This window comes from Emys orbicularis, chromosome 2 (genome assembly GCF_028017835.1).
Source record: "Emys orbicularis isolate rEmyOrb1 chromosome 2, rEmyOrb1.hap1, whole genome shotgun sequence".
NCBI lineage: Eukaryota > Metazoa > Chordata > Testudines > Emydidae > Emys > Emys orbicularis.
This window is the reverse complement of record NC_088684.1, coordinates 71,082,359-71,099,117: the sequence shown is the minus strand read 5'-3', so window position 1 is coordinate 71,099,117 and position 16,759 is coordinate 71,082,359. Positions and strand designations below refer to the sequence as shown.

The 16,759-nt window shown below is 45.4% G+C and overlaps 1 protein-coding gene across 1 annotated transcript in view; it reads right to left on the bottom strand.

The window, feature by feature from the left end:
* Positions 1-3,964: 3,964 nt before the first annotated feature.
* RB1CC1 (RB1 inducible coiled-coil 1) overlaps positions 3,965-16,759 on the bottom strand; it is a 183,621-nt gene continuing 170,826 nt past the window's right edge. Inside the window, exons 22-24 of the mRNA XM_065397745.1 lie at positions 15,389-15,516; positions 5,660-5,730; positions 3,965-4,948 (exon numbers count right to left, since the gene is read on the bottom strand). Coding sequence (XP_065253817.1) covers positions 4,871-4,948; positions 5,660-5,730; positions 15,389-15,516 — 277 coding nt within the window. The 3' untranslated portion in view covers positions 3,965-4,870. The remainder of the gene's footprint in view (positions 4,949-5,659; positions 5,731-15,388; positions 15,517-16,759) is intronic.

The window sequence follows — 16,759 nt, the reverse complement described above, 5'->3', positions numbered from 1 at the left end:
CTCCTCTACCCTGGAGAAACATAGCTTATGCAAAATATAAAGATATATACTAGGTTTTATTATTGTGGGGCAAGATGAAACAAAGGTGGTACATATCATTCATAGTTCCAGGAATTAGTAAGGCTGCACCATCTAAAAAGTATGTAAACTAAATATTTTTTAAATGACTGTTCAGAATCATTACCAAACATGTTAGGGTTTTGTTTGACAGAATTTCCATTTTAAATATACATAAAGATTATAAAATGAAACACATGACAAATATTCCTAAAATATTCAAGCTATTGCTGGTTGTTTATAGTCTAGAAGTATGACTTCATGAAACAATAATAGTCCATATCCTGACATTCTTTTTAACGGCGAATATAAGCAAAGAAGGACTTTTCCTTTTCACAGTCTGCATTTATGATTAATAATTCCAGTGCTTTATTTCTTTAGGTGATGTATATATTTACTTTTCATACTCTGAATGACTTCTGGTCCCAAGCTTGAAGAATTATCACAGGTGTGATAGCTATTACTCTTATACTGTTCAACTACTATCATGTGCCTTGAGTAGGAAGAAAAGAGACATGATTTATATCTGTAAATATTAATAGAAGCTAAACCAAAGTAATCAAAAGGCAACTTTCACAATATCATCTGTTCTCGGTTCCTCCCTCACTTTCCACATGTAAGATGACCTGGTTTTAGCAGATTTTATCAAACTATCGAGTCAATGACCTGTGGGAATATTTACAGTTAAGAGACTAGCTGCTTAGTTAATAACAGAAGATTAAAAGGAACAGACAGACTTCTTGTTCCTACACAGGGGAGTGCTAATCCTGAGACTGGCATGGTATCTGGTTTTAGGTATCTGAGCAGCCACTCAGTGGCTGAGTTTTGTGAGCCCCCAAATGGGAGAAGTATTGAGGCTGCAGTAACCCCCATGAAGTAACCTGTGTGGAAGTGATAGAAGTGCCAGGTATTCAAGAAGCTTAGAACACCAAGATAAGTTGCTTGGTCAAGATAGGATAAGGAGGTTGTTTCATGGGCCCTTAAGGTGACCAGATAGCAAGTGTGAAAAATTGGGAGAGGGTAGGGGGTAATAGGAGCCTAGATAAGAAAAAGCCCCAAATATAGGGACTGTCCCTATAAAATCAGGACATCTGGTCACCCTATGGGCCGTGCTACCCCTTCCACCACCCATTAGCCTGGAAAGCGGTGTTTTTGAGTCAATGAGAGCTTTGTTTCAGAACTGTTAGTGTGCCTGTGTCTCAGGGGCTGGGAGTCACTTGGTGGTCCTGTCCTTTCCCTGAAAGAGCTCCCCAGTCAGAGTTCCTTCCTCTTCCAGAAGAATCACTGGGGGAACTTTTACTTGTCTGCATTCCACCTGGATTATAAAGCAATGGAGGTGGAGGAATCTGATTCCACATTTGGAAGAGACTAGTAGAGCAGCTCCAGGCCTGCTGCTGTTGGGGGCCCTTTCCCGCCCAGAAATGCAAAAGCTCTGTGGAAATTGAACCTTGCTCAGGTTCCATGCCCAGTGAGCTTGCAGATAAGAGTGTTGCCAACTTACTTTGTCACTAGATTTAGTGACTTTTTGGTTTCCCTACCGAGAAAATAAGTGTCAAAGTGACCAGTGACAAATCCAGCAACTTTCACTGCCAATTACAGTGACATTCAGAGAAAAAAGTCACCAATATGTATAGTCACAAAATCATTCACAAGCAGCTCAATAGTATTAATAAAATCCATTCCATGCTCTTCTTAGTACATTCTGTTGTACACCAAGTCATTGTCATTGTCTCAATTGAGCAAGTCCTTGGAAGGAATGACATTTCAGGGCTTCTTGGGCTGAGATCACTATAATCTGCAGGTGAGGAAAAGAAGTTGTTGGAGGCTAATTAAATACTTTGCTAAAGCCAGGCACACTTTGGAGAGAGCAGCATATTAGCCAGGGCTTGTTTTAACCCAAATGTGTTTTCTCACTGCTCCATAGTAGGTAGCACACCCTGCGATGCAGGGAAAGATGGCTAATGATGCGGGCTGGGCAGGGGAGGCAGGTTAGCCGGTGAGGAGAGCTGCACAGATGGAAGGTGGGATGGGATGAGACTGGGCCATGTGCCCTAATGGGCAGGGGGCACCGTGCCTCCAGGAATGAAGCCCTTATTACAGGATCAAAGGTGGAGCTAGCTTGATTTCAGTTCCCCTGGCTTGGCCTGGGGTTAGCTGTCCAGCTGTTTTCAGAAATGAAACCCTAGAAGTGGGGAGGAAGGGGTCTGGCTAGCAGATTTTTGTTTTTAAATCTACTGGGCTCCCTGCAGCACCGACCTCAGGTCAGGTGAATGCCCTCTTCCCCCTGGCTCTTGGCTCGCCCTTTCACTAACCTGTCGGCTCAAATCCAGGCTGGCAAGAAAGGGAGGCTCAGCTGAAATTAACCAACCCCAGCCAACCTGGGCTGCAGTGTACAGAGCCCCCTTCCCAATGAGCAGAGGGCTTCAGTTTCCTTCCCAATGAGCAGAGGGCATCCTCCTGATGATGACAGCGTACTGTTGTAGTTGCTTTTCGTGTGCAACAGAATGTAGTAAGAAGAGCATGGAATGGATTTTATTAACACTATTGAGCTGCTTGAGAATGATTTTGTGACTATAGTCGTGTGTGTGTGTGTATTTCTCTGTTGAATTCTCTGGAAATTTTGTTCAGTGAAATTTTTGACCCCTTTTGAGTGCTTAAACAACTATATTTAGTGACTTTTCAGGGTTTGTCAGATGACTTCCTGCTATGTGCCAAGAAATTAAATGGGAATAATTCATTAGTTAAAAAAAACCCTTAATTTCACTTAAAGTGACAACTGTATAAACAGGCATGCAGAAGTAATGGTTAAGCTATTAAAACATGGCATAAGTTTAGAAAAAAAGTCTAGTAGGTGCCAGGCCTTTTTAACACTCCATATGCTAAAAGGAAGAATTGTGGTATCCAGGTATGTGCCAACACCATGTGTGACCCAATTAACTAAGCTGACTAAAAATGCTATTGGGTAAATCTTTCAGACCTGGAATCCTACTAATTTGTAGGCAAAAGAGTCATTGGTCAATAGAAAAGTACCATTTTAGAAACTCAAAAAGAAACACCACCCATTTAACTGGCAATCAACACCTATCTCACTTTTGCAAGTATTCAAAACTACTGAAATACTTTTGCTGAAGAAGAAACTATGTTTCCACTCAGACGTCATCTAACTCATCAGCTGGATTAGTATATACAGTACATAAGTAACACAAATTTGACATCCAGCAAAAAGTGTGCCTTGAAGCTGTCACAGTTTTAATTTACTCACTGGTATTTATTACAGTTTGGCAGATGGAAGATGAGAAGCAAACTAGATTTCTATGCAGGCCCTTCAAAAGTCTTCAAGGCTGTGATTAAAAAACCTACTTCTAATACTCAATTGGTGTTTGATATCAGAATATTTTAGATAAATAAAAAAACATGTCCAGGAGCTTATTAAAAGTAACATGGATCAGATGGATTGAAAAATGTCTTTGTGATTATATTGACAGAGTCTCTGAACTTTGTGGGTGTTTCTTTTCTTACCTACAGACCACCTCTGTGTAGAAACCCCAGGCTGAACTCTAAGGGGCAAACCCCAAGCCCCACTTACTTATTAAATCCAGACCTCAAATTCCCCAGTGTTCACAAAAGCGAATGTTTTAGAACCACAAAACATTAAGAAGAAATTACCTTCAGAAAACAAAGTGTCATTTGTTCATTACAGTTTTGTTAGAACAGTATACAAATTATCTTCCTTGACCACAGTAATTCATTTGAATAATATGTCTGCTCATCGGATTTGCTGACAAAATATGGATTGCCATTTAATTAAATCCTATTTGCTGTTACAAGAAGAGCCCCATCTATACACTGAAAATTACAGAATGGTATTATATAAAGCGGACATTTAAAAAGGCACACACCATTCAGACATTTTCAGGTTCAAATCTTTATTGTTTTAAAAGTCTACATGTCTTTTACAATTACAATAATTTGTTACTTAAATGACTCTTGTATGGTTAATGTACAATGAGTTTTTTCCTGAAACTCAACCATGAAATACAATTTTCATCAATATGATTTTTCTAAATAGATTAATACAAGACTTCTGTGTTGTTGGGAAGGTTCAAGTGCTTCACTTTAAAACAGCACAGGGATTCTTCCCTTCAGAATCTATGTGATCAATCCATCAAAAGTGCTTTTGAAGATTGCAGATTTACCTGTGACTGATTTTCGGATCAGCCCATCAAATTACAAGGTTGGTTTTTTAAACATTAAAGGGCATTTTAATGTAATGAAAGAAGATGCAGTAGTTATCTTTATTCATCTACTGAGGCAAACTCATGTTGAAGAAAAATTATGATTATTGGCATGCAATGAACACTCCTCTTTAAATAGTTGATGAATTTATACATATTATAAAGAATCTGTTAAAGAGTGCAAGTACTTAAATGATTTCACAAAAGGACATATGCTGGTAATAATGGTAACTAACATTTAACATCTAAATACAAGCTAATGTATATTTAACAGGCAATTAACATGGCTAATAATAAGCCATGGTACACAAGGTTTGCCCTTTGAGAAAATGAACTCCTTTGGTCCACACTCCTAAAGTTATCTGGGTAAAAAAATTGGAACAATTATAGGGCCAGGGATTTTAATGAAATTCTTGTTTCTAAAATGTAACCCATTAAAAATTAAAAGTAGTATATCTGTGAAGCATATTGTCACATGACCTCAGTATAAAAAGATGGCCTGCTACTTGGAGCGATGAATGAGCACTGAAGGACAATCCAGAAAAGAATGAGACAGATTGAACAGAGTTTCCACTGTGTTATACTTTTTTGTTCCACGGCACTGCTTTCACTCTGTAGAATTTTGTACCTAAAGGAACTTTAAATCTGTTTTGTGCCTAAGGAAAAAAAACAAATAAAATTATTTCAAATTACATACCAAAAATGGTCTATTTTATTCTACTTTCACTAAGATTTTTCAGAGCAGGAAGTTATTTGCACCCCCAGCACTTTTAAAACTGACTAGACTGTCTAGAAAACCCTATTTGTCTGAATTGACACCTGAGACCAGCCAGTGATAGCTTACCATTAATAGGGAGATGTGCCAATTGGCTAGTAGCACTATTGACTGCTCTAGGCTGCTCCAGGGGTTAGTCCTCTGGCCCTGTGATGTAGCGATAGCTTAGAAGTCAAAGCCTTTTAAAAATGAGTATTTTCCTCCTGATTTACGCAGTCTCTCCAAAATATCTCATACAAAGCAATGGCCGTGTACCAGGTAGGATGGCAAAATTACAGATAAACTACTTCCCCAAATTCATCTTTTGATGTGCACAGGACATTTCCAATTAATTCATCAAGGCAAGCATAAACACCCTCAACTAAGAATATATCAGTATGAATATTTCCAATCACCAGTAATAACTACTGGGTAGATTCTGCCATATTTACTCAAGCTGAGTAGAACTTACTACACAAGCAGTCTCATACTTTTCAGTGGTGCTACTTAAGGAGACGATGTACTGAACATGGTTAAGAGTAGCAGAATCTGGACCCATTTTCCTTGTATACTGATTTTAATAATTACATATTTATCAGTAGTATTCCCGTACCTTTTTTGCCTGGCAATATTCCTTTTCCATTACTTTTCCTAGCACCCAAGGTCTTCTAGATGCACCTGAAGCTAAACAGAATCAAAACATTTATTTTAATTACACATGATAAATTACTGTCCTCAAAGAGATAGGCCAGCATTTTCAAACATGGGTGCTGCAAGCTCACCTCCTACATCAAGCTGGCTTGATTTTCACAGGGACCATGCACTTACATGTTTGAAAATTTTGGCTATAATCTTTTACACTGAAGTACCTTAAATTTCATAACTAGTTGTAATTTTCAAATAGTTAGCTGCAATGATGAACGTATACAAATATTAAAATGAAAACTAGAACACCTTTAGAAACAACAGGGTAACTAGAAATTAGAACAACTGTACTGGGACAAATTGGTAACAAAACTCTTCATGAAGACAATTTAGGTACATCTATATTACCACAGCAGCTAGGGAACACATGCTTATGTTGCATTCTCATTACAAAAATGCTAAATGTTATTTATTTTACGCTTTTAAAATGGTCAGTCATCAGTGTGAAGAAAAATCTTAAAACAGGTATGAAAGGAACGGATCATGTGATATACACACTATGCATATGATACATTTTCAAACTGGCACATTAATGAGAAACAGCATGTTTGAAACATTAGACCAAAAGCCAGGAACCATTGATTTTTAATGTAATGTCTGCAAATGATTCATTATGCAGCCTTGGGGAAGTCATTTAAATTCATTTGGCCAGGTACTCCATTGCATGTGCTTTGAACCATGCTGCTGGCTAATTCTGGCTGTACTGAGAGCATATACAGCCCTGAAACAGTCACCATAACGAAACTGATCCTCTGGTGTGTAGAGTCTCTTACCCCACTACTCCTCCCTGCTACTACTGTAAGGGGTATATAGATGGGATATCTCCACATTGTATCAATCCCTGGCTTTGGTTTTGCCCTCTTGGGTTAGCACTAGAATGCAGGACTCTGGACCCATCAGTAAAACCACAGCATACAAGGAAGACAGTGAATTTGTATGTCTTTAGTAATCATATTAAATAATACATTAGATAGTATATTATAGCTCTTAAAACTAGATGTAGCATTTTTTATTTTTTATACATGCAGTAGTTACATATATAAATTACAGTTTTCCTTTCCTAGGGAGGTGGTGGAATCTCCTTCCTTAGAGGTTTTTAAGGTCAGGCTTGACAAAGCCCTGGCTGGGATGATTTAGTTGGGACTTGGTCCTGCTTTGAGCAGGGGGTTGGACTAGATGAGCTCCTGAGGTCCCTTCCAGCCCTGATATTCTATGATTCTATGATTCTACATATAAAACAAAGAAACTAAGTAGTGCAATGAGATACAGATACTAAATCATTGCTCAGGTATTTACTGTATATTATTACCACCGCCTGAGACTAATACAACTGGAAGAGTTTAAAAATCACATTTATTTTTCAGCATTTATGCTGTTTTATTTTTTGCGTTTCTCTCAGTTTAGTTAATGAAAATAGACTCAGTTACTTCTGAGTTTTCGTGAACTAGCTCAGTGCATCCATGTCTGGCCTGTGCACTTTATAGAGGAATATTTAAATAAAACAAAAACCTGTTTTCGTTGACATTTCAAATAAAAATCAAAACACACTTGTACTTAATATTACAGGTTTGTAAAACCTTAACATCCACTACAAATATTCTGGACCTAACTGTTAACCATCTGGCAAGTGTTTTTTAGCAAGCAGTAGCCTTTCATCTCTTCATGCTGCCTGTTTGTGCTTATAATTATATACTCCTTAACATTCTCTTTGCTGAGGATGTTCACGTAACCTCATACGTGTAAACCAATGGATATCAAAATGAATTGGAGGGGAAAACATGTTGGTTTGGATACCTAGGTTCTAGTAGCCTTATTTTATATTTCATAATTATGGCTGTGCCACTGTGATGCCATTGTTAAGGATGCATTCCGTTTTGTATTTGACGTGGAAGTTCAACCTGTTTTATAGGAAATGCACAGTGTATCAGTCCCAAATTTTCAGCACAGTCTCTGTATTCTGTAAGAGTTTGGTGGACTATTGGGAACTATGTAATTATTTTGCTAACTAAAAGATGGTTACTCACCTTTGTAACTGTTGTTCTTCGAGATGTGTTGCTCATATCCATTCCAATTAGGTGTGTGCGCAACACGTGCACGATCGTCGGAAGATTTTTACCCTAGCAACACTCGGTGGGTCGGCTGAGGTGCCCCCTGGAGTGGCGCACTTATGGTGCCGGATCTATGCTGACCCAGCACCCCCTCAGTTCCTTCTTGCCGGCTACTCCAACAGAGGGAAAGGAGGGAGGGTTTGGAATGGATATGAGCAACACATCTCGAAGAACAACAGTTAGAAAGGTGAGTAACCGTCCTTTCTTCTTCGAGTGCTTACTCATATTGATTCCAATTAGGTGACTCCCAAGCCTTACCTAGGCGGTGGGGTCGAAGTGAGAGGTCGCGGAGCGAAGGACCACTGAACCAAATGCCGCATCATCCCTGGACTGCTGCACTATGGCATATTGGGAAGTGAAGGTATGTACCGATGACCAAGTCACTGCCCTACAGATCTCCTGTATGGGTACATGAGCCAGGAAGGCGGAGGACGAAGCTTGAGCCCGAGTGGAGTGGGCGGTCAGGTGTGTAGCTGGGACACCAGCTAAGTCATAGCATGCAAGGATACATGATGTAATCCAGGACAAGATGCGCTGGGTGGAGACCGGGAGGCCCTTCATCCAGTCTGCCACAGCTACTAACAGCTGGGTCGTCTTTCTAAAAGGTTTCGTTCACTCGATGTAAGAGGCGAGGGCCCTGAGAACGTCTAGGGAGTGCAGCTGTTGCTCTAGTTGAGAAGCGTGCGGCTTCGGATAAAAGACTGGAAGGAAGGTGTCTTGGTTGACATGGAAGGCAGACACCACCTTAGGAAGGAAGGTGGGGTGTGGTCGCAGCTGTACCTTGTCCTTATGAAACACCGTATACGGTGGTTCCGATGTGAGAGCTCTAAGCTCCGATACACGTCTCGCCGAGGTTATAGCTACAAGGAAGGCCGTCTTCCAGGAAAGGTACAGGAGCGAGCAGGTCGCCATGGGCTCAAAAGGGAGCACCCATGAGCCTGGAGAGGACCAGGTTAAGATCCCATGTAGGGGCTGGCTGTCTAATTCGTGGGAACAGGCGCTCCAATCCCCTGAGAAATCCAGTGACCATGGGATTGGAGAAGATAGAACGCCCGTCCTCACCCAGGTGGAATGCTGAAATAGCTGCCAGGTGCACTCTGATGGATGATATCGCCAAGCTCTGCTGTTTTAAGGACAAGAGGTAGTCCAAGATGAAAGGAACGGACACCCGTAGGGGGTCTTATGATTCCGGGTGCACCAGCAAGAAAAACGTTTCCACTTGGTTAAATATGTGGAACTGGTAGAGGGTTTTCTGCTACCCAAAAGTACCTGCTGAACCAAAGGAGAGCAGCAAAGCTCAGATTGATTTAGCCATGCATCCACGCTGTGAGGTGGAGAGATTGCAGGTCGGGATGACGGAGCCGTCCGTGATCTTGAGTGATCAGGTCTGGCCACAGCGGGAGTGGAATCGGAGTGTCCACTGACAGCTCAAGGAGAGTAGTATACTAGTGCTGCCTGGGCCACGCCGGGGCGATCAAAATCAGCTGGGCTCTGTCCCTGCAGAGCTTGAGCAGGACCCTGTGGACTAGCGGGAATGGAGGAAAGGCGTAGCACAGGTGAGGCTTCCACTGTATTAGGAAGGCATCTGAGAGAGAGCCTGGGGAACGACCTTGGAAAGAGCAGAACACCTGGCATTTTCGATTGTTGCGAGAGGCGAATAGATCTATCAGGGGAAAGCCCCACCTCCGGAAGACAGAATGGATGACATCCGGGCGAACCGACCACTCATGAGCCAGGAATGATCTGCTGAGGTGGTCCGCTAAGGTGTTCTGGATTCCCGGGAGAAACGACGCCACCAGATGGATCGAGTGGGCTATGCAGAATTCCCACAGACGAGTGGCCTCCTGACAGAGGGGGGATGACCGGGCTCCCCCTTGCTTGTTGATATAAAACATGGCCATTGTGTTGTCTGTGAGGACTGCAACGCAACGGCCTTGAATGTGCTGTCGGAATGCTTGACATGCTAGGCGCACTGCTCTGAGCTCCCGTACGTTGATGTGTAGGGATAACTCTGCTGCCGACCATAGTCCCGGTGTGCAGAGATTCCCAAGGTGGGCCCCCCATCCCAGGGATGACGCGTCCGTGACCAGGGACACAGAGGGCTGTGGGGCATTAAATGGCACCCCTTCGCACACTACCTTAGGGTCCAGCCACCAGTCTAGAGAGGCTAATATTCCTGGCGGAATGGTAACTATCGTGTGCAAGCTGTCCCGACTTGGTCAGTAAACTGTTGATTGCCAGGCTTGCAGCAGGCGTAGTCGTAGCCTGGCGTGCCTGGTCACATAAGTGCAAGATGCCATGTGTCCCAGGAGGCATAGGCATGTTTTCACGGTTGAGGTCAGGAAGGTTTGCAGACTGCGGACAATGTTCGCTATGGACTGGAAGCGCGTGTCCGGCAGAAGTGCCCGGGCTAGGCCAGAGTCTAAGACTGCTCCTATGAATTCTATCCTCTGGGTTGGTACCAGAGTAGATTTCGCGACGTTGAGCAGTAGGCCTAGTCAATTGAACATGTCCATAGTGGTCTGAACATGAGACTGCACCTGATCTCTGGAGCGACCTCAAATGAGCCAGTCATCGAGATACGGGAACACTTGGATCCGTTGTCGACAAAGGGAAGCAGCTACAACAGCCATGCACTTTGTAAACACCCTGGGGGCTGTGGAGAGGCCGAAAGGGAGGACGGTGAATTGGAAGTGCTGTTGGTTGACCACAAAGTGGAGGAAATGCCTGTGGGGCGGGTAAATCACTATGTGGAAGTACGCGTCCTTCATGTCGAGGGCGGCGTACCAGTCTCCAGGATCCAGGGAAGGAATAATGGTCCCCAGGGAAACCATGTGGAACTTCAACTTTACCATGAATTTGTTGAGTCCGCGCAGGTCCAGAATGGGCCGTAGCCCCCCTTTTGCCTTGGGGATTAGGAAGTAACGGGAGTAAAACCCCCTACCCCGCAGTTCTCTTGGAACCTCTTCTATCACCCCGATGGCCAGGAGTGACTGCACCTCCTGCAGAAGGAGTTGCTCGTGAAAGGGGTCCCTGAAGAGGGACGGGGAGGGAGGGTGGGAAGGGGGGGACGAAACAAATTGGAGTCAGTATCCACTTTCTACCATGCGTAGGACCCAGCGGTCCAATGTTATGTGGGACCACGCAGGGAGAAAATAGGAGAGCCGGTTGGTGAAGGGTGGAAAAGGATCCGGAAAGGTGCTCCACCCTCGGGTGCACCTTCAGAAGTTTTGCTTGGGCCCTGCCGATGGTTTGGGGGGGGCCCTGATTCTGACCCGTCTGAGGGCCAGATTGTCTCCTCCTACCACCCCGGCCACGTCTTCTCGAGAAGTCCTGTCTTGGCCAAGGGGGAGGGTAGAATCTCTGGGGCTGCGGCCTAACGGCCTTCTCTGCGTTACTGGTGTATGCATGCCCAGTGAACGCATGATGGCCCGGTTGTCATTCAGACTCTGCAGCCTTGAGTCTGTCTTTTCAGGGTAAGTCCTGGAGAGTCTGTTGCAACTCTGGTGGTAATCCAGAGACCTGCAGCCATGAGATGCGGCGCATGGCTATGCCCGAGGCCAGGGTTCTAGCCGCCAAGTCCGCCGCGTCCAGAGAGGCTTGTAAGGAGGCTCTTGCCACCTTCTTGCCCTCCTCTACTAGAGCGCCAAACTCTTCTCTGGACTCCTGTGGGACCAACTCTTTGAATTTGGACATAGATACCCACGAATTATAGTCATAACGGCTCAGGAATGCCTGTTGGTTGGCCACCCTGAGCTGTAAGCCTCCCGCCGAGTACACCTTGCGTCCAAACAAGTCTAGGCGCCTTTGACTTAGGCACAGGGGCCTGCTGGCCATGGCGTTCCTTCTCGTTGACCAAAGCCACGACAAGGGAGCATGGTGTGTGTAAAGGAACCCGTATTCCTGAGAGGGAACAAAGTACTTCCTTTCCACGCCTTTGGCCGTCAGTGGAATAGACGACGGTGACTGCCAGATTGTCTTGGCAGTGGCCTGTATAGTCCGTATGATGGGGAGGGCCACTGGGGACGGTGTCTCCGCCGACAGAATGTCCACCACAGGGTCCTCTACCTCCACCACTTCCTCCACTTGGAGGTTCATACTGCGCGCCACTCTGCAGAGCAGTTCCTGGTGGGCGCGGAGGTCCATAGGGGGAGGACCCGTAACTGTAGTGTCTGCCACCACCTCATCCGGCGAGGACGAGTAAGATACCCCCCGGGGCTAAAGGATCCTGGGCAAGGTCCTCCTGTGGAGGGTCTTGCTGTTCAAGGTCCGTCACGTTAGCCGGGTGGGACCCCAATGGCACTGGAGCAGTTGCCTCAGCATCCCCTGGGGGGTGGGGGGGGAGATACCATGGCCTCCAGTACTCGTGGCTCCGAAGGGGCCTCTTGGGCTTGATGGTATGCCCAAGAGGTCTAAAAGGACCACTGTGGGGGTTCCTGGCCCAGGTCCTGGCCTTCTTCCAGCCACTGGCCTGCATCACCCTCGCCCTGGTCCTGGGCATAGAAGCCACCTTGAGAGCGTGATGACGCAGAAGTGGAGCAGGACGGCCAAGGCAGTGCGGTGCGGTACGGGACGGTGCCGAGTCCCTCGGTGCCGGGGACCGGTGGCGTGATGTGGAGTGGTACCGAGACGGTGAACGGTGCCTGCGGTCATAGCGGTATCACGAGCCTGATCTAGATCTCGATGGAGACCTCCGATGAGATCGGCTGCTAGACCGGCTCCGGGATCGGTACTGGGAGCGGTGCCAAGAGTCCAATAGGTACTGGCCATACCGCGATTCAGACCTCCGGGAGCCGGAGCAGCGGCGCGAGTGCGACCGGCGCCGAGAACGATATCAGTGCCAGGACCACGATCGGGACCGGGACCGGTGCCGTCCTGCTTTGCTGGGCTATGGCAGTTGCATCAGGGACAGCTTCCCTTTTGATTGGAGCGTCTGCACCGGCGGTGCCGGGGGCTGCAGAAGAACCGGCTCCATGAGCGCGATCAAGTCCCGCGCTTTTGAGAAGGTCTCCGGTGTAGAAGGCAGTCCCAGCTCAACCACGGTGCGCCCTGGGGAGCTCACAGGCACCAGACTCAACGGCCCTTGCGGTGCCGGAGTCGACGACGCCGGGGCCGCTAGTTGTCCCACGCGCTCCGGCAATGGACGCGGTTCTGGCTGCGGTGCGGGAGGCGCCGGCAGTTGGTGAGCCGACGAGCTGGAAGCGGCCGTCATCTGTTTGGGCTGCTTCTTCCTTTGACTTGGAGACAGGGACTGGTGCCCTGGTGGTGGAGGCGCCGTGGAGGTATGGTGCGTGTCTTTTGACGAGTCTGAACGCGGTGCCGGATCAGTCGGTGCTGCAGGGGCACTCCGCACCGATGATGACGGTGCCGGGTCCCGCAAAGTGGAAGGGACCGAGCTAAGTGCCGCCTCCATGAGGAGCTGCTTCACTCTAGAATCCCGCTCCTTTCTGGTCCTTGGCTTGAAGCTTTTGCAAATGCGGCACTTGTCCGCTTGATGGGATTCCCCCAGACACCTTAGGCAGGAGTCGTGGGGGTCTCCTGTTGGCATCGGCCTCAGCCAAGCCGAGTTTGAAACCTGGAGACCCGGCATGGGCCTAGGCACCGGGCTGGGGGGGGGGAGGGGGAAGACCCCACTCCCTCTCAGAAAGAAACTAATCTAATCTAACTACTACAACTGTAAACAACTATTAACAACTACTTATCACTAAAGAGAACTATGCTAGGGAGAGTGGAGAACAGCTAGCTGCGCTCCACAGTTCCAACGACCGTTACGGGCGCTAAGAATGAACTGAGGGGGCGTTGGGTCGGCAGGGGCATATATCCGGCGCCATAAGTGCACCACTCCAGGGGGCGCCTCAGCCGACCCACCGAGTGTTGCTAGGGTAAAAATCTTCCGATGATCGTGCACTAATTGGAATCGATATGAGCAAGCACTCGAAGAAGAACAAAAAGTTACTAGTGTTATTCATCAGAACGCTATGCTATGGTTTGCTAATGGAGAAAATGTTCTATGGTGGCAGTTTTCTTTCTGATACCTATGGAAGCCTTCATGAACAGATTAGGAGAGGAATATAAAACTATCTTTTGATACATGCCCTCAATAATGTTCATTGCATCCAAAACTGGGGGCACAGGGAACAGATTTTGAGAGGCCATGGCCTTTATGTTGCAGAGAAGATTTTCAATGAACTAGCTACTTTAAGTTTACTTTTAAATACTCATTTCATGCACTGCATATCATAATAGCAAACAAAACACTAGGAACACTGAAGTGAATAAACACAAATAGCAAACAAAGGAAGCTGCAGTTTCCTAAGCTTACTTGAGGGAGAACTGAACTAAGTACCCCACAAAAACCTTGAAACGCAGAAGATCCCTGCTTTGCTAAACTTGAGTACAAAGGATTAACAATATCTAAAGCAGCAGTTCCCTGGCTGTGGACTGGGTCCCACCATCAGCAGATGGGGTTGAGGAGATTCCCAAGGTGCAGAAGATGTCATTTTGCTCTTCACAGTATTACTTCACATGTACGGTGTGTGCGAGGTCATAATATATGGAGAACACCATTTTGCTCTACCAAATGGCATTCTCCGCACAGTGTGACCTCATGTACCATATGTTCAAGGCATGCTGTGCTCTTCAAAATGGTGGCTTCCATGCTGTCTGGGGCCCACAAGGAAATAATTCACTAAAATGGGGTCATGGTGGCAAAAAGTTTGGGAACCCTTGATCTAAAGCACACATTTTCCTGAAAGAATTTGAGAACTGCTGAACTTCATTTATGTAGGGCTGAGAAACAGCAGCAAATGTGGGCATTTAAAAATCAGGAAACAAAAAGTTATGGTTCTCTCTTAATTCTCTCACACCGAACATACAGATCCATAAAATTCCATCCATGCTGCAGGGGATTTCCTTGCCTGAAGGGAAAATACCTTTAAATAAAACTGAGTCTTTTTTTTTTTTTTTTTTTTTTTTAAAAGTCAATTCCTTCTACAGCACAGGTGGACGTTCAAGCCTCTGCAATGGACTCAGACCTGAATTTTGTAAACAGCAGCACAAAAACAGACCTACACAGCCATCATCAATACTTTGTAGTTATTTTAGTACCATAAATAGTAACATGACTAAGCCTAATGGTAATTTCTTATGGTACACGTATCAAATGTGCATGTATGTATGTATGTATGCAGAAATATAGTCTTAAATTTGTTTTACAGCATAAATCAAAAAAGGATGAATGCATTTTGCTCTAACTGTCCAAAGTATTCACTTCTGAGACAATATGTAATATGGAAAAGTTCTGCCTAAAAAAAAAAAATCTTTCAGAAAATTACTGAATGAGGCTATAACGAAAATCTCAATGTCAGATTAACTACAACTTTTGCTACACATATACATTATGTCTATAGCTAAAACATTCAACTATTTACGTAATTATTAAACAGCTGTTAGAAAAATAAGGGTATAAGATTATGTTAAGTGCCTCAGAACATTATGCCACAGAGTTATCTGACACTTACCACACTCACCTGGCTTCAGATCCAGCGCAGCAAGAGACTCTGAATGTAAGAAATACAATGTTGGACTGACAGTAAATAATACATAGTTGTCATGGCGTTCGTCCAAGATAATGAGAACCAAATCGCCAACCTGAAAACTGGATGAAATAAGAATACTTAACAGCAAAATATAAAAATATAGTGAATATTTACACTGATTACTAAAGCACTTTTTTAAAGCATTACACAAACCTACTTATCACTATTTGAAACACATTTTAGAATTTATACATATCTGTACATTTTGTAATGCCAGTTAATTGAGTATTAGGTTTCCTATGAGGACAGTGTCAATTCCTCACAGTTTAAAAAAAAAAAAAATCTTTTGGTGCCTCTTTTTTCTCCGAACAATGTGCTTCAAACAAATTTTTCTGCAAGAAGTTACACATAAGCAGCCGTGATGCTTGCCAGGGGCTACCCAGGGTTGTGAGGCACCTTGCCACCACCTGCTATAAGCATGAGGGAGTCTTGTCTGTGCCTGCTGTGGATCAGCTCCTTAACTCCACCAGTCTCTGGCAACCCAAGCACTACTTTCCCGGCCTCCGCAGGCCTCATTCTTTCTATATAGGTTAGCAATAGGCACAAACCAACCTTTGACCATCCCTCTGGAGAGATCAGCCCCTGTTCCACTGACCATGCACTGAACTCTCAGGTCATCCTCTACTCACAAAGGAATAGCACAAACCAGCTGTGACAAAGTTCCTCCTCTATCTTGGTGGGTCCTGCGCTTATTGGCGGATTTTCTTGCCTCAAAGATTCACCATGTGGGTTGGGGAACAGCCCAGAGACCTTCCCCTCTGGGAGAATCCACAGTCCAGGTCAATTGGGAGGTTTGGGGGAACCCGGGCCCGCCCTCTACTCCGGGTTCCAGCCCAGGGCCCTGTGGACTGCAGCTGTCTCTAGTGCCTCCTGTAACAGCTGCATGACAGCTACAACTCCCTGGGCTACTTCCCCATGGCCTCCTCCAAACACCTTCCTTATTCTCACCACAGGACCTTCCTCCTGGTGTCTGATAACGCTTGTGCTCCTCAGTCCTCCAGCAGCACACCCTCTCACTCTCAGCTCCTTGCGCCTCTTGCTCCCAGCTCCTCACACTCCCCCCACAAACTGAAGTGAGCTCCTTTTTAAAACCCAGGTGCCCTGATTAGCCTGCCTTAATTGATTCTAGCAGCTTCTTCTTAATTGGCTCCAGGTGTCCTAATTAGCCTGCCTGCCTGAACTGGTTCTAGCAGGTTCCTGATTACTCTAGTGCAGCCCCTGCTCTGGTCACTCAGGGAACAGAAAACTACTCATCCAGAGACCAGTATATTTGCCCTCTACCAGACTCCTGTACCCCACTGG